General features: G+C 40.3%; 1 protein-coding gene across 2 annotated transcripts; it reads right to left on the reverse strand.

The window, feature by feature from the left end:
* On the reverse strand, positions 6,854-22,727 carry LOX (lysyl oxidase). Of its 2 annotated transcripts, XM_005682716.3 has the most exons (8): positions 22,677-22,727; positions 21,507-22,425; positions 21,047-21,155; positions 19,839-19,976; positions 18,154-18,310; positions 14,350-14,445; positions 13,873-13,988; positions 6,854-10,355 (listed from the first exon to the last, which is right to left on the reverse strand). In XM_005682716.3, the coding sequence occupies exons 2-8, from the start codon at positions 22,138-22,140 to the stop codon at positions 10,349-10,351; spliced, it is 1,257 nt and encodes a 418-aa protein (XP_005682773.2). In that variant the 5' UTR covers positions 22,141-22,425; positions 22,677-22,727; the 3' UTR covers positions 6,854-10,348. The 2 variants fall into 2 exon arrangements, with proteins under 2 accessions (XP_005682773.2, XP_013820824.1); XM_013965370.2 differs by lacking the exons at positions 6,854-10,355; positions 22,677-22,727 and having other exon boundaries at positions 13,869-13,988; positions 21,507-22,513.

The following is a 26,886-nucleotide window of genomic DNA, read 5'->3' on the forward strand; positions in this document are numbered from 1 at the left end:
CTGAATGCAGAGTTCCAAAAAATAGCAAGGAGAGATAAGAAAGCCTTCCTCAGCAATCAATGCAAAGAAATAGAGGAAAACAACGGAATGGGAAAGACTAGAGATCTCTTCAAGAAAATGAGAGATACCAAGGGAACATTTCATGCAAAGATGGGCTCAATAAAGGACAGAAATGGTATGGACCTAACAGAAGCAGAAGATATTAAGAAGAGGTGGCAAGAATACACAGGAAAACTATACAAAAAAGATCTTCACGACCAAGATAATCATGATGGTGTGATGACTCACCTAGAGCCAGACATCCTGGAATGTGAAGTCAAGTGGACATTAGAAAGCATCACTACGAACAAAGCTAGTGGAGGTGATGGAATTCCAATTGAGCTATTTCAAATCCTGAAAGATGATGCTGTGAAAGTGCTGCACTCAATATGCCAGCAAAAATGGAAAACTCAGCAGTGGCCACAGGACTGGAAAAGATCAGTTTTCATTCCAATCCCAAAGAAAGGCAATGCCAAAGTTGCTCAAACTACCGCACAATTGCACTCATCTCACATGCTAGTAAAGTAATATTCAAAATTCTCCAAACCAGGCTTCAGCAATATGTGAACTATGAACTTCCTGATGTTCAAGCTGGTTTTAGAAAAGGCAGAGGAACTAGAGATCAAATTGCCAACATCTGCTGGATCATCAAGAAAGCAAGAGAGTTCCAGAAAAACATCTATTTCTGCTTTATTGACTATGCCAAAGCCTTTGTGTGGATTACAATAAACTGGAAGATTCTTCAAGAGATGGGCATAGCAGACCACCTGACCTGCCTCTTGAGAAACCTGTATGCAGGTCAGAAAGCAACAGTAAGAACTGGACATGAAACAACAGACTGGTTCCAAATAGGAAAAGGAGTACGTCAAGGCTGTATATTGTCACCCTGCTTATTTAACTTCTATGCAGAGTACATCATGAGAAACGGTGGGCTGAAAGAAACACAAGCTGGAATCAAGATTGCCAGGAGAAATATCAATAACCTCAGATATGCAGATGACACCAACCTTATGGCAGACAGTGAAGAGAAACTAAAAAGCCTCTTGATGAAAGTGAAAGAGGAGAGTGCAAAAGTTGGCTTAAAGCTCAACATTCGGAAAACGAAGATCATGGCATCCGGCCCCATCACTTCATGGGAAATAGATGGGGAAACAGTGGAAACACTGTCAGACTTTATTTTGGGGGGCTCCAAAATCACTGCAGATGGTGACTGCAGCCATGAAATGAAAAGATGCTTACTCCTTGGAAGGAAAGTTATGACCAACCTAGATAAAATATTGCAAAGCAGAGACATTACTTTGCCAACAATGGTCCATCTAGTCAAGGCTATGGATTTTCCAATGGTCATGTATGGATGTGAGAGCTGGACTGTGAAGAAAGCTGAGTGCTAAAGAATTGATGCTTTTGAACTGTGATGTTGGAGAAGACTCTTGAGAGTCCCTTGGACTGCAAGGAGATCCAACCAGTCCATTCTGAAGGAGATCAGCCCTGGGTGTTCTTTGGAAGGACTGATGCTAAAGCTGAAACTCCAATACTTTGGCCACCTCATGTGAAGAGTTGACTGGAAAAGACTCTGATGCTGGGAGGGATTGGGGGCAGGAGGAGAAGGGGACAACAGAGGATGAGATGGCTGGATGGCATCACCGACTTGATGGACGTGAGTCTGAGTGAACTCCAGGAGTTGGTGATGGACAGGGAGGCCTGGCATGCTGCAGTTCATAGGGTTGCAAAGAGTTGGACACGACTGAGCGACTGAACTGACTGACTGACTGACACTAATAATCAGTGTTGCATTTAGTGGAGAAATATTGGAAGTTAGAAACATAACAAGGATGGCTCTCATTATACTATTAATACATTTTCACTTAACATTGTTTTAAAAGTTGAAGCCAGTGCGGTTAGAAATGGAAAGGAAGAAATAAAATTAACATCGGTTCTACCTCTGCCTCATTTACAGTGTATTTCCCATTCATATTATTCCAATTTTACTGTGGTTACAGTAAGGATGTTTCTTGTTTGTTTTTTATCCTCACCTTCATGTAAGGTATCCAAATTCCCTCACCCCTTTCTCCAGGAGGACCCACAAGTGTCCAGGACTGTTGAATGAGAGGTTGTGTGTGTGCTTAGTAACTCAGGTGTATCCAGCTCTTTGCAACCCTATGGACTGTAGCCCTCTGCCCATGGGATTCTCCAGACAAGAATACTGGAGTAGGTTTCCATTCCCCTCTCCAGGGAATTTTCCCAGCACAATGATTGAACCTGGGTCTCCTATATTGGCAGGCATATTCTTTACCTGCTGAGCCACCGGGGAAGCCTCAATGACAAGTTACCTGTAGGTAAAAAATCAGAAAACCTCTCATGCTGCTTCCCAAAACTCTGAAAATGCTTGTCCTTCCTCTTTCTAACCATCTTCCTTTTCAGTTTGAATTCCTAGTCTACTTTTCTCTTTCTCGCAGTTCCTGTTTTATTTGAGGCCAGAGAAAACAACCCTACAAGTATGGCTAGAAGAACTCATCAGGGACTTTAGGAGTGAGGTTTTTTTGAATGTTTGTTCCTAAGTGAGTATGAACTGGGAGTAAAGAAATGACCAACTGAGGCTAAGTGAGAAAGAAAAGGTGAGAAAAACCCTGAAAACAACAAAATAAATACTGCATGGATTGCATACATATAGGGTTCCTTCGTAGGCACTCAGTAAATAATAACTATTAGTTCTTGAGAAACTCATCTGACTTCCAATGAATCATTTATAAACATTGTCAATCTTTTAGTCACTGTGCTGACAACATTTTAGGGAGAAGGTGTCCTTTAATTCACTGAACATGGGATCTGGAGCTGTGTCCTGCTTGTTGTAGGATATCATGGTTAGGAATGCAATGTGGGCAAAGTATTTCCCCAAAAGGAAATCAAGGTGCTAATATCTCTTAAATAGTAGAAAGACATGGTGTTAGCCAAGAAAGATTAGCTGTCCTCTACAAGTCTAGTAAGAGAGCATGAATATATGTGAATTTGTTAATAAAAAGAAACGAAACACCTTAGGAGAGAAGTAAACTCCCCATGTGTACCCCAGGGAAGTACTTGACTCCTGGAGAGACAAGAGGAGTAAGGGGAATAGTCAGTTGTCTAGTTTGGCTAGAGAAGAGACTGCAGAAAAGTGGTAGATATGAAACTGATGAAGTGGAGAATTAAGGCTAAAAGAAGGCCTTGAATGTCATTTAAGGTTCTTAAAATTTAATTTACAGGAAATTGAGAAACTCAATTGGAAATTGAAAAATCTGAGGATGGAGAAAGCTATGTACTTGTGTAGAGATTTGAAGCATGTAATATAACCACCTTGCCAATTATCCTTAGCTTTTTTGTATTTCCAGTAACTAACCTCTTTGAAAATGTTCTAAGTCAAAGTTTTCCCATGATATTTCAAATCAACAGATCATTTGTGTAAGGTTAAAATTATCTTTAACAATAATGGGAGAAAAATATACACACACATGGGAAAAACTGCTCCAAAAACAACGTTTTGGCTTTTCTTGTGAAAGAGCACAGTACCTTGAATGTCTTTTATAAGGTTCCAGAACTATCTCAAATTACTAAAAGGAGGGGAAATAAAGATCAGTTATTAAATTTCATATTAAATGTTATTTAATTTAGTAAAGTGCATTAATGAAATAAACAGTTCAGTTCAAATTAAAAAGCATGTATAACATTATGGAATACTCAGCAGTTCTTTTTTTTTTTAGAAAATTGCCTAATATGGAAATTTGATAATGAATCTAGCAGTGATCATCAATGACTGCTAAAATGAGTAGGTAAGAATCTGTTGGGGATTTCTGTAGTGGATATATCAGATTGACAATGCTGAGCCCACTAATCATTTTTAACATTACAAAAAGATAGATGGTAGAGACATCCTGGGCTTCCTCGTATGATAGAGTTATGAAGGATGCACCACCATCTATCATGTCTTGTTGCTCCCCCAAAACAGACCTAACCCACATCTGGTCAAGTCTCCAGATTTGATGTTTTATTGGAAATGCAAGGAACAGAAGAATGTATTCATAATAAATGACACCACCAGGATCCAGTCTTCAAAATCTAGAATGTGGAAAATTCTACAAGATAGTAGGTGTTCTATTAAAAAAAAAAAAAAATCACACACTTTAATAGTAAGACAAAAAATGATAAAAGGGAAATATATAGATTTTAAAGAGATTTAACGTATATGCAGAGTACATCGTCAGAAATGCTGGGCTGGAAGAAGCACAAGCTGGAATCAAGATTGCTGGGAGAAATATCAATAACCTCAGATACGCAGATGACACCACCCTTATGGCAGAAAATGAAGAGAAACTAAAAAGCCTCTTGATGAAAGTGAAAGAGGAGAGTGAAAAAGTTGGCTTAAAGCTCAACATTGAGAAAACGAAGATCATGGCATCCGGTCCCATCACTTCATGAGAAATAGATGGGGAAACAGTGGAAACACTGTCAGACTTTATTTTGGGGGGCTCCAAAATCACTGGAGATGGTGACTGCAGCCGTGAAATTAAAAGACACTTACTCCTTGGAAGGAAAGTTATGACCAACCTAGATAGCATATTGAAAAGCAGAGATTACTTTGCCAACAAAGGTCCGTCTAGTCAAGTCTATGGTTTTTCCAGTGGTCATGTATGGATGCGAGAGTTGGACTGTGAAGAAAGCTGAGCGCTGAAGAATTGATGCTTTTGAGCTGTGGTGTTGGAGAAGACTCTTGAGAGTCCCTTGGACTGCAAGGAAATCCAACCAGTCCATTCTGAAGATCAGTCCTGGGTGTTCTTTGGAAGGAATGATGCTAAAGCTGAAACTCCAGTACTTTGGCCACATCGTGCAAAGAGTTGACTCATTGGAAAAGACTCTGATGCTGGGAGGGATTGGGGCAGGAGGAGAAGGAGACAACAGAGGATGAGATGGCTGGATGGCATCACGGACTCGCTGGACGTGAGTCTGAGTGAACTCCGGGAGTTGGTGATGGACAGGGAGGCCTGGCGTGTTGCGATTCATGGGGTCACAAAGAGTTGGACACAAATGAGCGACTGAACTGAACTGAAAACACATAATAATTAAGTCAGTGTGTCCTTGTTTGATCCTGAATCAAACAAATCAACTTTAAAAAAAAAATTTAAGACAATTGGTGAAATTTGACTGCTAATTTGATGCTATTAAGGAAGTGTTACCTTAATTTTACTGCAGTGAAAGGAACATTATTTATTGATGACAACCAACTTTAAATAACTTCATAATGGAAGTATTGAATGAAAATCTAGAATATTCTGATAAGGCAAACTCTTAACCCTAAGATGTTTTTCTAAGCACATTCAAATGAGACTACTGTTTGAGGTTAAAACTCTTATTGGCCTCTTGATCATCAAAAGAGAAAAAAAACACAGAGGACCACCTGCTGCTAAATTGTGGAATCCTGTAGACTCTAATCCTATAGTTTCTAATACCCAGAAGTATTCCTTTTAGAAAATTGGGGAGCAAGGGGTGGAAAATAAGGCTTTGTATGCTTAGCTCCTGATAAGTCTTCTCAAACTCTGAAAGAGTAACAGGATAACTCCCTGTGGACAAAAAGTCATCTCTGGTCAGCCTGAGCCTTGGAGAAAATCTTGACATTGTAGGTCACTTTCTGGAGAACTAGTTGCCTAAATTAGTGAAGAAGTTGCACCATGTATGTGTTTTCCATCCCATTCCTCTTCGTCCCCTCAGATCTCTCATCTGCAAAGCAAATTTAACCCAGTTGCTGATGCTCTTGGACTCAGGCGCAGAAACGTCAGGGATGAGTTGCACCACTCTTGCCTCACCCCAGCATCAACCATGTGTAAATTTTTCTATATAATGGATTAAAAAGAATGGTGAAAACACTAAGATAATACTGCAAGGGAGAGGGGGTACAGCTGATTACTGTTACTCTCACCCAACCCTCTCATTACAGCCGCAGTTCTTCCAGAACACTAATATTTTGCTGTGTTTTTTTTCTGAGGTTTTCATTCCCCACTTTTTCTGCCATTGAATTGTACCCACTCTAGAGGGGCTGTGACTACTTAGAATGTATGTTTGATTAATGAACTAATAATAATGAACAGTGCCTGAAACAGCGAACACTGGGTGACACCAAAGTAATCATCTTTTACACTAACACCTTTCCTTGAGCAGGTGAGGAAAGCAGGAAATCGGTGGCTTCCAGTGTCGCTATGTCCTACTACTGTCAAAAATGAAAACTGCCAGCCACAAGCCTACGTCTAGTTTACCTGCAAGAGCTCCTTAAAGGTAAATTGTTTGTGGATTAATTATTGTTCTCCCAAAACACTTGCTTACAGTTTGGGGCCTGTTTGTCTTCTTAGGCTACTAGCTGCAAGTTAATCTGGTACACATTTAAAGAAGGATTACTATGATAGCAATGTTTCTCTTCATATAAATAATTTGTATCTTGAGCCAGATGTGTCCCCTGGGTGCACATATGCTCATGAGTATTTCTAAGAAATGCAAATCAAAACATAGGCGAATCAAAACAGAGTTATTCTTTCTGTGCCTGTTCCGCATCCTTGGAAGTGGTTGGTAATGATGACAAAAGTTAGAATCTGTTCCGGTATGATAGTTTCTTTTTAAAATATCAGCTAGATTTTTATCCATTATAGACAAGTTTCAAGTCGTGTGAGCTTGATAAACAGTTTGTTAATATAAAAGGCAATTAAGCAAAATCACCAACCATACACATGGCTTTAAGATCTTAATCTAAGTGAAATTCGTATCATTTATTTATATGTAACAACAAATGACCACTGTAGACACTTGAAATCATTTATTCAAGGCATTTTTACATAATCTTGCAATCATAGTATAGGCATATAATAAAAGAATGTGAGAGTCTAAAGAAGATTATAAAGCCAGTGTCTGGGCATTTAAAATAAGAGCTCTTCAAAAAAAAGTTAAAAATGTTTTACAACTAGTATTCCTGAAAAATTTGGAAGAAACTAAAACTTCATTAAAAACATTACAATACCAAATCACATGTTACGTAGTTCATAGCAAGCAGTTATATATTAAATGTTTATATCCTGTGAGCTAAGACAACACATTTTACATTCAAGTTGAAATAATTCAGCACCATTTTGATTAGAAGGATAAATGACATGCTTTAAGCATTCAGAAGTGGCCCAAGACTTTCGGTAGCTGGGAATGAAGTGTGGCTATTGACTGTGATATATAGAAAAGGGTAGTTTTACTTATTAGTTATACTGTTAGTATCAAAACAAGTTATTTTTAAAACAAAATGTCTTCTGATCAGAAGTTCAGTATTTTAACATAATTTGGTAAAGAGAAATTCTTAGTACCATGATTTTAATGAACTGCATTTCCACTACAGTCTGAATATTGAGAAGATTATGAGTGTGATGATCTCCTATGAGGTCAAGGAGAAAAAAGAAAACAGCTGTTCTTCATTATTAAAAATAATATCTAATAATTAGCAATTGTGAATGTCATTATGTAAAAATATAAAGATTTCCTGGAAATAGGAAAGTTATGTGAGACTGAATCCTAGCCTTAGAAGGCAAGACATCTTTAATACAAACTGTGGTCTGAATAATTATGAGGCCACTGATATGGCATGTGGAAGACTCAATAAGTTATCTTCCTATTTTTTCACAGTCTGTGTTTTAAAACCAGTCTCTTTTCAGTACTCAGAATTCTTTGTTTCATTTCTATTTCCTATTTAAAAGATTTTTTAATTTAGAGTTTGGTAAGGCTGGATTATGTTTTTTATTAATGGACACATTTTACCAACTAATCATTATCTGTGAGTTTTGGTGGTTATTCAGAGAAGAGATTCTTTGAGGTTCAAAAATACTGAGCGTTAAATCAATATTTGTGAGTTATTTGAGAGTGTTTAGGAGTGATTAGGTGTGGGGAGGAATATTTAAGGAATAAGTGAGACTCTTAACCTTTTAATTGAATTTTTTTCCCCAAATCAATGAAATAGTACGTGTTATATTTAAAAGGCAGAGATTTCAGGGATTGGAAAGATAGTTTTAATTATTAGTAACACATACATGTATATATGTATTCATTTTAAACTTATTTTTTAATAAAATATGGTCATGAAAAACAATAGTGCTTTAAATAGAAATTTTTTAGACATGTACTTATAATGTTAAAAATGAGATAGTTGAACCTAATGAGTAATAATGACATTTTGAATACTTAATGAGGTTAGGGACAGCCTTTTTCATATCCTAATGCCTAGCATGTTAGTCCCTAGCATATTTTAGGCCCTAAAATGATGGATTTACAGGCAGATGGAAGGCCAGTGGAATGATAGTAAACAATCTCATATGTATCCAAAGGCCATGATATTAGCTAGCTTTTAGTATAAGGGTAAGAATCTTGATGAAATGATAGGTCGTAAATCTGTAGATGCCAGTCTGGCTCAGTATTATACTGACAGTAGTTTTTGTTTTTTAAAAAAGCAAGTATATTAAAATATCTCTATTAGAAAAGATTATAATTTTAAAGGATCGTTCTACAATCTTAAAACTAAAAGCGATCGAAGGCAAAGAGGTACATCAAAGAAGCTATTCCATAGCTCAGATACTAGCTCAATGGAAATTCTGGGTCTCTATCAAGCTGTCTGTATTGTCTCATGGTAAGTGTGCCTGGCAGATGAGGCTCCTGCAGCCCGCTCTATCTCCCCTGACGACTGCCCACCTCTAGCCCTTCTTACAGTGCAAAGCGCTCGGTGAGTGAAGAATGGTTGGTAGTTGGTGCTAACTTTACAACTGTATGACACAATATAGGGATGCCACTCATTTTAAAATTCTACCTAATGTGTCTTGGCACTGGAAATACCTTGCTTGGGATTTTAATACTGGTTAAGAGAGGAAAACTTCTGCTTCAGCACCACTAACTTTAAAAGTGTAATTTGATCTCTTTCTACATCTTTTGAATCTAGGAAAAAAAGAAATTCTCCAAATTCTGATGTGGCACATGGTTTCACAGTTTAAAATAAAATCACAGCTGTCTCATTATGCAACACAGTCCTTGGTTTTGCAGAAAGCTGTTCTTTTTTTGTCCCCCTTATTCACCAATGTCTCAAGCATGTAATGCTATGTGCTTTGCTAGTTTGTATTATATTTCAGATACACACACAAAAAACACATATGACTGATTCCTGGATGACCTAGAATGTTTGTGTATTCATATACATTATGTCATCTATTCTGGATAATTTAAAAAATGTTAGTCTTACTCTTTTTAAAGCTGATCATTTAAAAAAGTGTAGAAAAGTTGAAAATCCTGTTTCTCACTAATATTTCTAAATATTTTAGAGACAGTTGTGGCCTGGGGGACTTTTTTGTATGATTTTTATGTCAGCAAGGGAATTTTTTTGGCTAATAGTTAAAGATACTAAAATGCATACTATCTTTGAATGTATCACATCTATTATCAGAATGACTTCCCACTGATACAGTTGTCCTATGTCTAGCAGATCCCCAGAACAGTAATTTTAAGAATGTCACTGAAAAGGTCTCTGCCCATAGTAAAATTAAAGAATAGAGGGGCACATCAACAAATGTCAGACACAAGTTGGGCAGCTCAATTACTTAATTCATTCCAAAACAAAAGCTGACTTAAGTCAGAATGAACTTGTACACTTGACAGAAAGAAAGGAGTTTATCTACTAATTTTTAAAATGTAAACAAATTTTATATAGGGATGTAACTATCTGAATACATATATTGCCATTTCTCTGCTATATAGTAACATCTTGACACCAATGGTAACCTGTTTGTTCCTCCCTCAGTACCAAATGTGTCCATATCTATTTAAACAGTAGGAACTTCATTTCTAAAGTGATCTATGCTAGGACATATATAAGCCAGTTATTATTAAGGTTCACTAAAGTTTTAGAACTTTAGAAAAGTCTCAGTTTAAAATAATTTTGACTCACTCATTGAATTTTCTTTTCGTTTTGCACTATAATTTCAGAAGAAGCATAAGAAATCTGGATTTCTCTGAAAGAGCCAAGTGTGCAATTACAGAATTGAAACACTGTGTTAATTCACAAAGTAATGTGAATAATAATAAAAATTTCCCAAATAATGCCGATTGAAATGTTCAAAATCCAGTTATGTGCTTTGTTATAAAATAGTCCAAACAAAAATTCTTTTGTTGTTTTCTGTTCTCTCTTTCAAAATACATAAATCCTACTGAAGTTAATCTATTTTTTTCCACTTCAGAACACCAGGCACTGATATATCCTTTGGGAGTTTTGGCTTGCTTTCTAATACCTAGATTAAGGAAACAAAATAAAACAAGTTATTAACCTGATAATACTCTGAATGAGTATAGTAGACAAGTTTAAAGTCACCTTTAAAAAAATTATATATATATATGACAATTTCCCTCCACCTATGCAACAGTCACCTTCTGAAATTATCCATTAATACATTATTTAATACATGATTTGAAGATGGTGACTATGTCAATAGGAGAAAATTTATGCCTGATACCTACAAACTTGATGTTTAGAGTTAAAAGAAACACCCTCTGAAACATGTAAGAATAAAGCAGGGCTTACAGGACCACCAGCCCTGGCCAAGTGAGTTCACTCTATGCAGCTAGTGTGGCAGGCCCACCAAGAAGCAGGTTCATGACCTTCATACTGTCCTGCACTGGTTGTTTCCCAGCAAGGTTCTGAATATAGAATGTTAACACTAATAGGGCAAGACTGGGTCAAAGCCAGTAAATCAAATACTGTATTTATACTGTGATCACCGATCCATATGTACATGAGATAAGAATCACTTAGTCCAGATTATAAACCATCAGTTTCCAAATAATTTCTGTGAATTTATTCCCAAGTAGTTTCTGTGAAAAAATAATTTAATGATGGTATCTTAGAACTGAACTGGGCCAGAGTCACCTGGATCATTCATTGCGTTTACAGTAAGGGAAATGAGAGAGAGGGGATACACCCAAGGCACACATTTTCTTACTGGGTGTTTTTACACACCAGTACCTAGTGGCTCAGATGGTAAAGAATCTTCCTGCAATACAGGAGACCCAGGTTCAATATCTAGTTCAGGAAGATCCCCTGGAGAAGGAAATGGCAACCTACTCCAGTATTTTTGCCTGGGAAATCCCATGGACAGGGGAGCCTGGAGGGCTATAGTCCACAGGGTCACAAAGAGTCAGACACGACTGAAGTGATGAACACAAACACACAGAACACACTCAGATATTTGATTAGCATGAAAAACAACCAGTGAACTAAAAGATATGTCTTTAAGAGTTTTGTGGGGTTTTTTTATTACAATAACATTACCAAGGGAATCACACACACACTGCTGCTTACAGAGTCGCTGAGCGACCATGTGGCTTTAGGCAAGATACACACGTTGCTCAGGAAACCTCAGAGACTCCCCATGGTCACCAGGATGAAGCTGAGACTTTTCAGCTTGCTCTTCAGTGCTCACTTTGATCTCGTCCCAACCTTTCCATTCTTCTTGCCCATGAAATTTATGCCTTAGCCAGGCTAACTTGCTTTTCCAAACATGCCCTGCAATTTCTTCTTGCCATGTAGTTGCGGGTGATGTTGACTCCTCCTAGCATGGCCCTCCTTAACTCTCTCCAGTGCAGTCCTCCTCAGCCCTCAAGGCCCAATTAAAGTGCTGTCCTAAAGCCACAGCCAGAGAAAATTTCTCCTTCCTCTGAACTCTGATCCCTATCAAGGGAGGTGGAACTGAGAGTCAAAATATAAGAGGCGAGCATCATTCTCCTAAAGGTGGGGGTTTAAGTCGAGGTTTTTGTACTTCTCCCATTATTTTCCACTCATAGATATGTATGAGATTGTTATTTAATTACAAATCACTACCTATGAGTCCTTTAACTTGCATATTTTCATCTCATCCGTATTGGTCATTAAAGTTTTTCATCAGCCACTCTTATAATTCATAGTCAATGACAACTGGCTAAAATGAAAAAAGGGAAAGAAACTCTCTGCTGGAACAGAGTAACAGTTGTTATTTGCTCTAAATGTCTATCAGTATCCAACCCAATGGATTCTGCTGATGATAAACAAGAAAGTCACTTTCTATACAGCAATAGAATCACCTCTCTGACTTTTTCCTCATAGGAGGTCAGCAGTTGTACCTGAGGGTCACTTAGCTTATCATCGCAGAGGTGTTCCTGTTTCTAATGCATTTTATTTTAGCACAACCCCCCCATGGAATTTAAGCATTGTATCAAAAAGTGCCAGTAAATAAATAATGAGTGAATAAATTATGGAATTATAAAAATTAAGAGAAATTAATAATTTTACATTGTTATATTCCTTTTCTGGGGATTTTCAGTTATACTGTGATCAGTTCCACACAGTGTGGGCCATAAACCCAGCCAGGTTTTCTGTATTTCAGGCATGTTCAGAAGAAGAACTTATTTGATAATCTTTTAGTCCTACACCTTTGTTTCTCATAGACTACATATGTCTCTAATGCTATGATCACACGTAAAAAACACAGGCTTTGCTCCTTTATGGAAATAAGGAAAAGGCTCCTCTCCAAGGTGAATGTAGCCCAGTCCACAGTGCACAGCATGGGCTGCTTTAAGCTCCACCGTTCTCCTGGCTATTAGCCCCCGAGTAGTCGACAAAATATGCACAACCAGATAGGTTCATGTGGAGTTCGGAAAGCCCACAAACTACAGGTTCGTGTGCAGTAATCATTGCCCTGGTTTGTGTAACGGAAAAATTTCTATTAAGTTTCCAGTGTGGTTCTGTTAGACACCTTTCTACTAACTAGTGCCTCTCTCACATCACAGCAAACCTGGCTTGTGTTCAGTATCACTCTAATGGTATTTTATTGTTGGGAAGGTATCCCTCCCAGGTGGCATATGAGTTAGAATCTATAACCCAGCATCACTAGGGCAGGCAGTGCCACAGGTCAGGGTGGGACAGAGACACAAGAAGGCAAAACTGCCCAACTTTCTTCCATTACTCTCATCAAAGCACCATGTCTATCATAACTGCTGGGGTTCCTTCTAAAATGTCATCCAAAGAAGGGCTTTAGGACTAGAAAAATTATGAAGGCATCTCCTCACAGCCCTTCTTTTGCAAGGTATTTCCTTATTTCTTGTGTTTATAGAACTCAAATATGTGGAATCTTGATTTCTACAGAGCAGCTGGTCTGACCTCTTCAGTTGTGTACTCTAAGGCAGTGACTTTCAAAATGTATTTTGAAGAATTCTAGGAATTTTTTCAGGACTCCTTCATGGACTATGAGGAAGAGGCCAGAAACCCAACTCTTTGGGCCCCCACAAGGTCACCCACACTGTATATTTTACAGATTCAGCTGCCACACAGGCTTTGTGGGTAAATACATGTGTTCTGTGTCTTGTCTTAAAAGCTAAGTTTCAGGGTGATTAAAAACCTGAGCATATCTCCTCCTCCATTCTCTTGTTGTTTTTGTTTAGTCCCTAAGTTGTATACATCTCTTTTGTAATCCTGTGGCCTATATAGCTCACCAGGCTCCTCTGTCCATTGGATCTCCCAGTCAAGAATACTGGAATGGGTTGCCATTTCCTTCTCCAGGGGATCTTCCAGGGATCAAATCTGTGACTCTGTTTTCTAGCATTATCAAAAAAGGATCAGCTCCAATTATATGATAGTGCAGACTATCATTTTCTACCTTTGACCTATTTTACAAGGAAGCTGCAGTAGTAGTGAAAACAGATGTATGTGTAGAATGCCTGTCAATGAATTAAAACTTATCGTCAAGAGAATTACTTAGCTAGGCAAATGGGACTCACGGTGAAATTGTGCAGCCCGAGGCATATGCGTGATGTCCTGTGTAGCGAATTTCACAGCGGACGACATTATTGGAATAGTCTGACTCAGGCACCAAATAGCTGGGATTCACACTGACCTAGGCAAAACAAACATCATCCGTGTTTCAGATTTCATCAGCAGTGTTTACTGGTTAATTTTTTTCCTCTTTCCAGGATGGAGGCTAAAATAGAGGCAGCATAATTCAACTAAATCAGGCAAGGAAGAGGGTGTAAGTTAGGCATGTGGTCAAGTCTGGAGTTTTTGAAGGAGGCTGGATCTTTTTCCATAAAGTTCTTTCAAATAAGAATTTTTAAAATATATCTAGGTTAGTTTAGAAGTAGTTCTAGAAGATGTATAATTGCTTGCAGGACCATGAATATTTAACATTTGACTCCAGAGAATAAGCCCACTGAGTTGCAATTGAAATACATTATGGGTATATATTCAAAGTTCTCTACCTTGAGAATATAGTTTCCAGGTTTGACATCAGTGATATCAATCCATTGGCAGTCTATGTCTGCATTATAGGTATCATAGCAGCCAGGACTCAAGCCCTGAAACAAATAAAATTCAAAAATTAAAAGGATGGTATATGGTTAGAGTGTGCTAAAGAATATGCTTATTATTTGCAAATTAAATTTTAATTTAGTACTTACAAGAGTTTGACATAAAACTATACTTATATTGCATCTCCTTTGAGAAGTATATATTACTCAGCCTTATAGCACCTCCAGCTAAAAAAAATACAGGACTAATATAAGTAGTAGTACATCTCGCTTAAAAGTGTAATAAATCACTAGTGATAAATACAATCTTAAGTGACAAAATAGGCCTCCACCAAAATCCTTGAATATCACCAGTTCAGGAATAAAGGCCACATAATAATCAATTTAGCTCAAATGTCGTCCTATCAGTGGAACTCTCTCCAATTTCTGTTCTTGGAAATGACCTTGCTATACACTGAAAGCCCATGATACTCAATTTGTGTATACATTTTATGCTATTTATCGTTCTATTCTCTATATTAAAATCATCCTATATAAGAATGAATCTACTAGAGATTGTAAGCTCCCTAAGGATGGAGTCTTATTGCATTTTTGAATAGTTAACACTTATGAAGTATGTATTATGTGCCAGGAGCAATTTTAAGCATGTTTTATATATATATATATATATATAAATTTAATTCTCACAACTACACAAGGGAGAAGGTAGTATTAACGCATTTTATGAATGAAGAAACTAAGGCTGTATAAGGTCAAATAGCTCATCCAAGAATAAATAGCTGGTAAGTGGCTGAGCTGGTTTTGAGTTTAGGCATTTGGGGTCCGAGGTCCCTGTTTGTAACCACCACGCTATAATCTTTCTCACATCATCACTGAATATTTTGTTGTTGTGTTAAAGGGATGAATGCCACGTCAACTCTACTTGCTCAGATACTCACTTCAGTAGTAAATGAGTGCCTTCTAGTGGCTGAGAGGAGAAAAACACCACAAAGATATGGTTCTTGCCCTCCAGCAAGTTAGTCTGGAGAAATTTGCTCAAATTGGAATCCATAGGTATATTCTTGATTCCACTGGTTCTTTATCAGAAGTTTTCACTGTTGTATTTTCATTCTAATACTAATCAAAGTAAATTTAAAAGAACAGGCTGCAGTCATTTAAACTCAATATTGTTTGGTGCTTAAGATCACCTTGGCCACCAGAGAGGGCAGAATCCTCTGGAGCATGCTGGACCAGTGCTGGTTTGCCTGGGCCTCGATTTGGGAAGAACGGAGGGGCTCTGTGTTCTCATACAGTACACAACAGTACAGACAGGCCAGACTCAGAAAGGACCTGTGCCACGGCAATGAGAACTGGTTTCCCACGCGGGTCCATGCCAACCTGTAATCATTCGTTAACCTTATGCTGCGCAGTCAATGTATTGTGAAGAATTTTCAGTTTCTGGTTTCCAGCACATAATTCTTATTCTGGCACAGAGTATACACTCAGTGTTAGCTATTATCGTTGCTACTTCTCCTACTAGTACCACCTTCATGGCACTGTAAGGGATTCCCCAAATTAGATGCCTATTTAAGACTGGTTTAAATAATGCTTATCTTACCTTCAAGTGAACAAGAGCACTTTAAAGAATGCTGACATTGGCACTCTACCTTACTCAGATGGCAGAATTTAAGTATAAGTTTTGATTATTTGAACTGGCAAACAAAAAAAGGGGGGGGGTTTTCAGGGCAGTAAGCAAACAGGCATTTCCTCTATTCAAACTTTAAAAACTTAAAAAATGTAGAACCACAGCCAAGACTATATAAATTAACTATTTGGTTTTAGCCAAACGTAACTATTGCAAAGAGATCCAACCAGTCCATTCTAAAGGAGATCAGTCCTGGGTGTTCTTTGGAAGGAATGATGCTAAAACTGAAACTCCAGTACTTTGGCTACTTCATGCGAAGAGTTGACTCATTGGAAAAGACTCTGATGCTGGGAAGGATTGGGGGCAGGAGGAGAAGGGGACGACAGAGGATGAGATGGCTGGATGGCATCACCAACTCGATGGATGTGAGTTTGAGTGAACTCCGGGAATTAGTGATGGACAGGGAAGCCTGGCGTGCTGCGATTCATGGGGTCGCAAAGAGTCGGACACAACTGAGCGACTGAACTGAACTGAACTGAACTATTACATAAATGAATGAGGTTAATGTAATCTCTAGCTTCATATATATTTAATACGCAAATTCTTTGCAACCCCATGGATTATACAGTCCATGGAATTCTCCAGGCCAGAATACTGAAATGGGTAGCCTTTCCCTTCTGCAGGGGATCTTCTCAACTCACAGATCGAACCCAGATCTCTCACACTGCATGTGGATTCTTTACCCAGCTGAGGGAAGGGAAGCCCAAGAATTTATATGAGAGTATAAATATAAAGAAGTCATATCTAGTTTCATATTTGGATACATTTTAAAGGGCCATAATATAACTAAGTCAACACTGGGGCTTTGTGAAGAAAATTTTTCCCTTTAAAGGAAGCCCATGTTCAAGAGACAACCAGTGTAGTGAAAAACACCAATACATTAGTCATTTGTAGTGTAAGATCTAGTGAATAGTGGTTAAATAGGATATAAAATGGAGGATAATGAATAAGAAAGCTACCACATAAAATGAAGTAGGGTCACCAGCCAAGGAGTTGGGGGAGTCACATGCTGCCTATAGTCTTAGACTCAAATATCTGAGCATTGAGCTGTTCAGAGCGCCTCTTCCAAGTGAGGAGAGTAAACTCAAGGTGCCCTGCATTGGCAGGTGCTGTGGGACTTAGGGGCCACCGGGTGAAAAGGGGATCTTCACACAAACATACGTGTAACGTGAGGCTACGTCTTCTTTTCCTTAGATTAAGCGCTGCCCCAGGGTGAGAGGAACGGAACCTTTCGCCTTCCAATTGCTATGATGTTTTAAGCCCAGAGAAAGAAGGAATGATAATATTTAGGTCACCAGAAAGCTTCCTGCCACAGCCCTGGAATTTGCTTCCCAAGATGCCAGCTGCTGATCCTCTGTGCCCTGAGTTACGTATATTCACTACTCCCTGCCAAGATTTCCGCTGGAGTAAAATTATAATGTCCTTTTACAAATTAGGGTTTCTTATGGAAATACTGGCACGGCTTTTAACTGACACACATTTTCCCATTATAAGACATACAAACTGCTTAGGACAGCACTATTTTTAAAAATCCATCCACAGGACATCTGACATCAATTATACCGTAGGTTTAAATATATACGCATGGAGAAAGAAACTGTCCTTCTGCTCCTCTCTGCATGATTAAAAGAGACATTTTTTAAAGTGCTTTTTAAGAAACTTATTTCTGTCCTTTTGCTAACCCCAACCACCATTCTATTTTTAGCTCAGATGGAGAGAGAGTTTTGCAGGTGACAAAACATCTCTCTTCTATAGTTACTTACCAGTTGAGTTAAAGAATACAGGATGAGTGCAAAAATGGGAAACTCTTCTGATCTTTTCAGATAATAGACTATTGCTCTTCATTGTGGAACATAGCAAGTATACACCGTGACCTTCTGTGTTGATGGAATACTTTTTAAAAGTAATTTGGATCATCAAGCCGTCACTTTCCTTTTCCCAATAATTTACCGTTTGGACTAGATGACCCCCTGAGTAAAACAGTTTTTCACAAAGATGGCAGGAGGAAAGCAAACAGGTGGCTGCTTTCTCTCTGAAGCGTGTGGGCTCCTGGTTCCAGGTCGCCGTCCTACCTGTGTGTGGGCAGTGCATGCAAACCGCCTGTGGTAGCCGTAGTCACACGACGTGTCCTCAAGACAGAAGCTCGCCTTGTGGCCCTCAGCCACTCTCCTCTGGGTGCTGGCATCAAGCAGGTCATAGTGGCTGAATTCATCCATGCTGTGGTAATGTCTGATGTCCCACACGACACAGAAACAGCAGTCAGTAACATACAGAGACAGCAGTGAGGATTCTAGATGACCCCCCCACACACACTGCTTCTCACATTTGTTTTTGCATCAAAATTGGGATCAAGTTGAGCTTCTTAAAGCTCGATCCATGCTAGATTTTTTTTTCCAGGACAAAAATCTATCAAAATGGTAAGGCTTTAGCTTTGGTATGTGGGAAAAAAGACTTATTTTGAGTATTCTGCTTTTTTATTTCACCCTGTTTTATCTTAGAAGATTAAATAGAGATAGTAAATTATCTTTGTTTAAGTGAAACTTGTCATATGTTCTCTAGTATATCTCCTTTGGCTGCTACTACTGATGTTTCATTCCAAAAGAGAAGAGCAGTTTTCTCTTGGGAGGTTTCTGTGAAATTTTTAAAAATTGTATTCTCACACATTTAATCCATACTAAAATGCAAAGGAGAAATAAAAGCATGTTTTATCCACCATTCTTATTTAACTAGTATAAACTTTTCATAAATCTACTTCAGCAGCAAAGTAGTTGCTCACTTTTTTTTTTCATTTCATTTAAGTGAAGGTGCTGAACTGTTCATTTTCTCACATAAGAGAACAAAAAGTAATGGCTCAAACTGTAGAAATTTTAAGACCATAAAACAGGATTTCCTGGCAATGAACACCTAAGCAAGTTACCAAGTCATACTGTAGAATTGGTGGTGGTGGTGTAGTTGCTAAGACATGTCCAACTCTTTGAGACCCCATGGACTGCAACCCACCAGGCTCCTCTGTCCATGGGATTTCCCAAGCAAGAATACTGGAGTGGGTTGCCATTTCTTTCTCCAGGGACTCTTAACAACCCAGGGATTGAGCCCAAGTCTCCTGCATTGCAGGTAGATTCTTTACCACTGACCACCAGGAAAGCCCTACCTGTAGTACACTGGGACAAAATTCTAGTGAAGCTAACTGATGTAATCTTATCGATAGTTTTAATAAGCTGGGCTTAAAAGAGTTTTCAGTTTAAAAGATAACAATATATAGTAACAGATGTATTGTCCTAAAGATGGATTTCCTTGATTATGTCAAATTATATAGAGAAATTCTAAGTATAAATAACAGCAATTTTCTTCCTTTGTGTAAGAATTTATCATATCAAGAATCACCTGTAATTTAGAAAATGAACTTACAGTTGCCAGGAGAAGAAGGGATAGTTAGTGAGTTGGGGATGGTCATGTACACACTGCTATATTTAAAATGGATGACCAGCAAGGACCTATTGTATAGCACATGGAACTCTGCTCAATAGTATGTGGCGGCCTGGATAGGAGGGGTTTTGGGGGGAGAACAGATATATGTATATGTATGGCTGAGTCCCTTCGCTATTTTACCTGAAACTGTCACAACATTGTTAATCGGCTATACCCTACTACAAAATAAAAAGTTCAAAACAAAAAGTTAACTCTTAAAAAACATAAAAAGAATCACCTGTAAAGTGAAAAAGCAACTCAAAAGTACCCCAGAGTCCCATCCACTTACTGGTGACAACTGTGCCATTCCCAGGAATATCTTGGTCGACTTGGTAGGAAATCAGATGTCCCTTGGTTTTTCACTCTCTGGGGAAATCTTAGCAGCACCCTGTGATCATAATCTCTGACATCTGCCCTGTATGCTGAGCTGTGATTTTACAAAGAGAAACATTATGATTTTCACAGAATACGAACTAAACTAATATAACTACAAGCAAAACCTTCCAAGAGTTCACTGCCCTCTTCTCCCAACGAGGTTACCAGTTCCAAAAGACTAGAGCATTTTGCATACATATTTTCCTCACCCAGTTAAAGAAGATGTAAATTGGGGAAATAACCCTGAAAGAGTATACCCAGATAAGACAAATAATTTAGTAACTTTAAAACAATGGCATTACTGTACGACTACCATAGGGAATGCAATGGTGTGTGATGCAAGACTCTAGTAGAATGTAAATGATGAGCTTGGATTTCTTTTCTTCTTTTAGCCTGACAGTTATAAAGGAAGTGAAAGAAATTGACACAATAAATAAACATTTCTGTCTTGTAAAATATTTTGTGTGAATATATATTCAAATTCTCTTGATAACCTTATTTTTACATTTAAAGAAATTGTGTGTCTTATCAAAACATCTTTTACTCCCTCTGCTGGTTTCCCAGCAGCAAACTCAGGGAATTTCATTCCCCAAACTGCTAAGATTTTATTTTAGTACTAATGCAAAAGCAAAGCTCTTGCTCCTGATCTTATTCTGGCTAAAGTAATGCCAAAACAACTAAGTTAATTGTGACTTCAAACAAAAGAAGAAAACAACGACATCCAACGGAGGGGTGACACACTGGCCAAGTGGCCCCCAATGTTTTGAGGGGGTTTTAACAAGCTCTTCCATTACAGTATTTTTTCCACGGTATAGTAGTTTAATAGAACGTCATTGGAAACAGTTGGCTCCAAAGTTTAAGGATCTTGGAAAAAGAATAGGAGATCTCCACTCTCCAGGCTAAGGGTTTGCTTAATCTCCCTGATTTATGCCACGGTTTGAAAGTCAGAACCGACAGAAATCTTCCATATTTTAATTTTCCACCCAGGTCAGCATGCCCGAGAGATCACGTTCCACTTCCTAACCCTTGTCTGCATAGAACAAGAGTGGTCAGGATCAAGCACCTGAGGAGCCCCCTGGAACCAAGACGGGGGAGCTAGGCCGAGGAGATCCCAGCTGGTACCTGGCCAAGCAGTTTTCCTCCGCAGCGCATCTCAGGTTGTACATGGCCATCTTTTGCACGTATGTGGAAGCCTGGATGTAGTAGGGATCGGGCACCAGGTCCGGAAGACCTAAACGTCAGCAGGGGATGGGCAAAGCAGTGAGACAATTTAGCGGCCCCCACCCTGGCTCCGGGTCCCTCCAAGTGCCTTACTCCTCACCCTTAAGTCAACTGGGCTGCGGTGTTGGGCTGCGGGTAGCAGAAGAATGGGGACGCCCGGGGCTGCAAAGTAAAGTGGAAACGAAGCAGGAGGGGCCAGGCGCGCGCGGTTTGCACCAAATTCCAGGGCTGCCTCGGCCGGCGCAGGGGGAGGGATGGGATCTGCACGGACCAAGGCCTGCCGCGCCCAGGCAGCCACGTCGGGGAGACGCGGAGCTGGGGTGACGGTGCGCGGGTGTTAGCGGAGGCTGGGGGTGCTTACCATACTGGAAGTAGCCCGTGCCGTATCCGGGCCGGTACCTGCTCCCAGGCCTGGGCCTTTCGTACGTGTCGTAATAGTTGTAATAGGGGTTGTCGTCGGTGTACTTATAGGGGTTGTACGGGTCGTCGCCCACCATGCCGTCCACGTCCACGCGGTTAGGCGGTCGCAGGTTACTGAGCGTCGGGACCTCTCCCGGTGCCGTCTGGTTATCAGCGCGCGAGGTCCCAGCCTCGTTGGCCCCAGACGTCGAGTAGCCAGCTTGGAACCAGTGGCGGGCGACGGGCCTGGGGCGGCCGGCTGCGGCTGCAGAGGGGCCGGCCGTCCGCACTCGCGCCGCCGCGGTGCGGTTGTTGCGGAGCAGCAGGATTGGTGTGCGCATCTGCGGGGCTGTGGCGTTGGCGGCCCCCGGGGCGGTGGCGCCGGGGTCCCGTCGCCGTTGCGGCTGGTACTGCGAGCCCAGGCTCAGCAGGCTGAACACCTGCCCGTTGTTCTCCCATTGGATCTTCTGGCGCCAGGCGCCGGGAGCCGCCGCCTGTTCGCGAGGGGGCTGCCGGTGGCTGGCGGCCGGCGGGGCGCAGCGCACGAGTGCGCAGAGCTGCAGCGACCCGAGGAGTGCGGTCCAGGCGAAGCGCATTGCTCCCTTTCCTGGACTGTCCCCACTCCGGGAAGACGTAGCTCGGAGGGGGGGAAAAAAAAAAAAACGGGGCTCAAGTCACGTGAGGGAGGGAGAACTCTTCAACCGAGGAGGCGGGCTGGGCGCCCGGGTATCTCAGTCCCTACCAAGCAATGCCTAGGGTGGGCTGCAGACCCTCTGCCGTAAAGGCGGCTGGTGAGACGTGGCACTCTCCTCTCTTCTCTTTCTCAGTCCTTCTGGAAGGCGACGGGGAGCGGCGTGGCGGCCCCGGCGAACGGGCAGTGTCTGGAGTGAAGGAAGGAGGAGAGATTTTTAAACTTTCTGGCACATTTGCAAAGTTACACAAGCCGTTCTGGCCCGGCCGCCCCTCTGCTATTTGTTCACGTAATGTGATTGGAAACGTGCAAGGCGGACAGCTCCTCGCCGCTGCCCCTCCCTCCCCTCCCCTCCCCTCTCCTCCCCTCCCCGGCTTGTCCTCCTCCCCCCAGACACGTTGCACAGGGAGCGTTAAGGGGAAAGAACAAAACGGAACACACATCCTGAGACACACTCGGCTTAATCTGGGGCGAACATGCAGGAATTTCAAAAGACTCAGACAGGCAAAGGCAGCCAGGCCGTGGGGCGACGCCAAAATATGCATGAAGAAAAATGCTATTAGGTCACCAGCCCTGGAGAGGCGGGAAGTTGGGAGGTGGAGAGGGTGCTGGGGGCGAGAGTCGGGAAAAGGGGGATGGGGTGGGCGGAGGAAAGGTTGTGACTAATTTATCCATAAGGAGTTAACCAGACACATTTCCCAATGCACACCCCTTGCTTTTATGGGAAGCGCCTTCAGCAAATAAACCCCAAGATATCAAATTTTGTTTTTCTGTGTGTAGGTAATATGAGAAATGGATTACAAATTTATTTCCTACAGTGAATATTTTAATAACCAAAAGTAAAATTTTACAGGGAGCAAAGCCAGCTAACACTGAAGTGATGAATAAACCTGTCTCTTTCAAAATGCCGGCCTGATTTGTACTTTGGAAGTGAAGAACCATCTTTCATTTCCACAGTGTTTCTCAGGAAGTTTCAGCAAAGGGGACTAGAGCAAATTCTGCCTCAGAGAGCACTCAGAAGGCAATTTCAAATAAGCATTTCATCTGCTTCTTTCTCTTTGTAGGTCTAATAAGGAGGTTTGAATAAAAAAAAAAAAAAAGCTTAACCATTTGTTAAATGTTGAAAAGTCAGTGAAGAATCCTGTGGTGTTTAATTGATCTTCCAAGCTAAACAAAGTGGTTGCTGAAGAAACAGTCTTGGGCTTCAGATTTGGGTGAAGACAAAGGAATGAGGGTGGCCAGGGGAGAATTAGTAGGAGGATGTGAGGAGGAGGTAGGTAACACTGACTGGAAAGAGATGTTTAGTGGACCAGTGGCTCATATGCCACTCAGGGTTTGGGCATTGCTCGAAGCATTTCAAAGGAAAAATCAAAATTAACGGCTTGATTTAAACTAGACTTGGAACCAGGTTTTATTAACCTTTTCGCTGGTTTCATCATTATTTGGGCCATTGTCAAGGTATACTTCAATATTCACCTATCACTCTTGGTCTCTACCTCTTGATGTTTAACCACCACATTTTGGTTGTGTCATGAACCTCTGCTGATTTGACTTCCCAACATCCACTTCACTTTTTTTCTGGTTAGAACAACTGTGTTTTCCTTTTAGAAACTTCCCCTACACAGTTGCATTGATGATACCAGTGCAGAACTTCAAGTTCACCACGTCAAGCGGTGGACATGAGATTCAAGCTTGGCTCATCAAACCATCCCTGTAGAATTCACCTCTTGAGCAGAAGTACACAAAGGTCAGAAATGTTGGAGCCCACTCTTCCTGCTAGTAAAGAAAGTTCCTGTGAGTTCTTGCTACCCAGATTCCCCTTAAGCTGTTTTAGGCCAGTGTCTTCAAAGACCTGATTCTTCAGCTTTTCCTTTCATTTTTCCACTGCATTCCTTTGTGGCTGAGTGTGGTCAGTCAGTTCCTATTGTTTTCTACCCAAGAGCCCTGACTGACACTAAGGCAAAGGTAGGATGGTTCTCTTAGCTAATCAGATCTAGTGATTCTGAATCCAAGGTGATTGATTTGACTGTTACTCAGTCAAGCTAGATTTGCTATAACCCTGACCACACACCATCCTTGATCACAAACAGGTGTCAGGTGGAAACTTTCTGATATTGCCAAATGTCTTACTTATATGATGAAGATAAAAGTTCAAGGGCAAATCCCATGGATGGCAGGTCAGCCATGCTATCCCTCTGTATGAAGTTTAGAGGCATCTCTGTCCATCATTTTATGAACTTACTGCAAAACTTAAAACTATTCAATTCCCCAAACCCACTAAGAGAAGGAATAAAAAGAAGAAACAGGTGTATATAATTTGGATGGACAGGCCAAATTATAGGAGAAGCAGGAAGGGAGAGAGTGTAATTATCTGTCATCAGAAGAATGCTCTGTATTCACCCAGGACGAGCTCATTCCCCAGGAAAGAAGCCCACAACCACGAGGGTTTGACCACACAGTGCTGAGGGAAGAACTCTGCCGTAGAGTTCAGACTGTCAGAGTGGCAGACCAGAGTGGCCCTTAATGGAAGGGTAGGAATTTTTTCCTGAATCTTGGATAAAATACTCTAGCTTCTAATCCTGGTATTTACATAAAAAGCTGTGTATCTTTGGACAGCTGACTTACTTTTCCTGACTTAGTTATATGCAGGATTCAAGGATTAACCCAAATCCTTTCTAAAGGATTTCCCTCTTTTAAAACCACTGACTTTTGTGAATATCCAAGTAATTCCATTTACTTTCACATCACTGGAATTTTCTGGTCACAACAACTGTATTTTCCTTTTGGAAACTTCCCCTACCCAGTTGCATGGTGGGGCTGACTGAGCTTTGTTGAAACTTCCCCCACTTCAAGCGGTGGGGGAAAACAAGCTAAACATATCATTCATCAGCTCTTTCATTCACTATAGTTTTTCTTTATGATTATTAATATTTAATTGAATAACTCCTTTCGTTGGACTTTGCAACTTTAGATGTTTTCAGTGTGTGAGATGGCCATTTTCCGTTTTTACATATTTCCCACCAGAAGTTGAATATACATTTGATTTACAAATTTCTTGAATCTTGTGATACTGTGAAGTGTAGTATACTGTAATGGTGATTTGCACACATGAGCACTCAATGAATGTCAGTTGGTTAACTCATTATCAAAATTTATGGCTGAATGAAGTTCATTTTTTTAATCAAATTTACTCTAACAGACTTAAAAAATTGTCAGAATAAAGCAACTAGAATAGCAACGTGTACATTTTATTTTCTCTTAAACACGCATAACACTGCCTTGGTGGGGGCGGGGGGGAAACCTTTTGTTATACTTCCTAATGAATGCTTAGTTGATTTTCTTTCTCTTCTACTTTCTCTAAACTCTCTGCCTTATGACTCAGCCAGCTGAAAACAAACATGTGGCTTGCACATTGAGGAAGATTGAAAGTATTTGCAAATGCTACAAGACACAGTCTAGCCACACATTGTGCCTTCTGTTCAGTGACAAAACCATTATTCACAAAATTGGAGAAACAACAGTTCCTTCTACTCATCACTGAAATAATCAGTAACAACTGTAGCTACATCAAGATACCTTTACTTTTAGCTTTAGTAAGATCCATAACTGATTCCACTTTGACCTTAAGACCTTCTTTTGTGGACAGTTCTGCAGTATGTAGCATAAGAGGAAGAGAGATGGAATAATGCTATTTTTCAAGGGTCTATCAATAGAATATCAATGTCAAAAATTTAAACTGCAATGTCTGCCCCATTAAGAACTGAACATTGTTATAAAGCTGTGTTCTGATATTTGTAAACTGTATTCATATATGTGGGATGTGCTTAGTCGTTCTGTCATGTCCGACTCTTTGCCACCCCATGGATTGCACCCCACCAGGCAGGCTCCTCTGTCCATGGGGATTCTCCAGGCAAGAATACTGGAGTCGGTTGCCATGCCCTCCTACAGGGGATCTTCCCAACCCAGGGAGTGAACCCAGGTCTCCTGTACTGCAGACAGATGCCTACTGTCTGAGCCACCAGGGAAGCCCTATGTATGGGAGAATTCATATAAATGGAAAGTCGAGTCATGTGGAAAACCAGAATACTTAGGCCTTCGTCAAAGGACCCTGAGTAGCGTATAGAGTTGAGCATTCTTTAGTCTGGGGCTCAGGAAGCTCATAAAAATGTTCATTGATAGACTAATGCTCATATATGCTTTGGTGTCATGTAGTTTGAAAGCATCATAGAGAATAAAATCAGCAAAGACAGTGGGAATTTGGAGATGTATAAGAGAGAAATGATTGAGAAAAGAGGTCAGTATCATATCTGCATCTCTTGGGTCGCACAGAATCGGACACGACTGAAGCGACTTAGCAGCAGCAGCAGTATCATAGCTAACACAAGGGAGATGTGCTGAAAGGGGAATGAAGACACTGAGTGCATTTTTGAAAGTAATTTAGAAGGGAATACAGCATGAACCAGAAGTATTTGAACCAGACATCTTCTTACTTGGGCTAAAATGGAGGAGAGGAGTGAGCTGGTTTTGACGTTAACAATGTGCTTATGTTCTCTTCACCTCATTCTCTTCTTCTACCACATACCACTTCCAGGTACTCACCCAAATATAAAAAGTAGACAGTTAGTACACACTGGTCTCTGTGTCAAGACCG

The sequence above is a fragment of the Capra hircus genome, chromosome 7, assembly GCF_001704415.2.
Source record: "Capra hircus breed San Clemente chromosome 7, ASM170441v1, whole genome shotgun sequence".
In the NCBI taxonomy this organism is placed as follows: domain Eukaryota; kingdom Metazoa; phylum Chordata; class Mammalia; order Artiodactyla; family Bovidae; genus Capra; species Capra hircus.

Bases quoted from the DNA above. Each gene is read 5' to 3' on its own strand.
- LOX (XM_005682716.3), bottom strand. From the start codon at position 22,140: ATGCGCTTCGCCTGGACCGCACTCCTCGGGTCGCTGCAGCTCTGCGCA. The intron at 18,311-19,838 runs GTAAGTGGATGG...GTGGGACATCAG, and splicing joins GAATGGCACAGTTGTCACCA to ACATTACCACAGCATGGATG. The intron at 14,446-18,153 runs GTAGGACGGCGA...TATTTGTTTCAG, and splicing joins CATGCACTGCCCACACACAG to GGCTTGAGTCCTGGCTGCTA.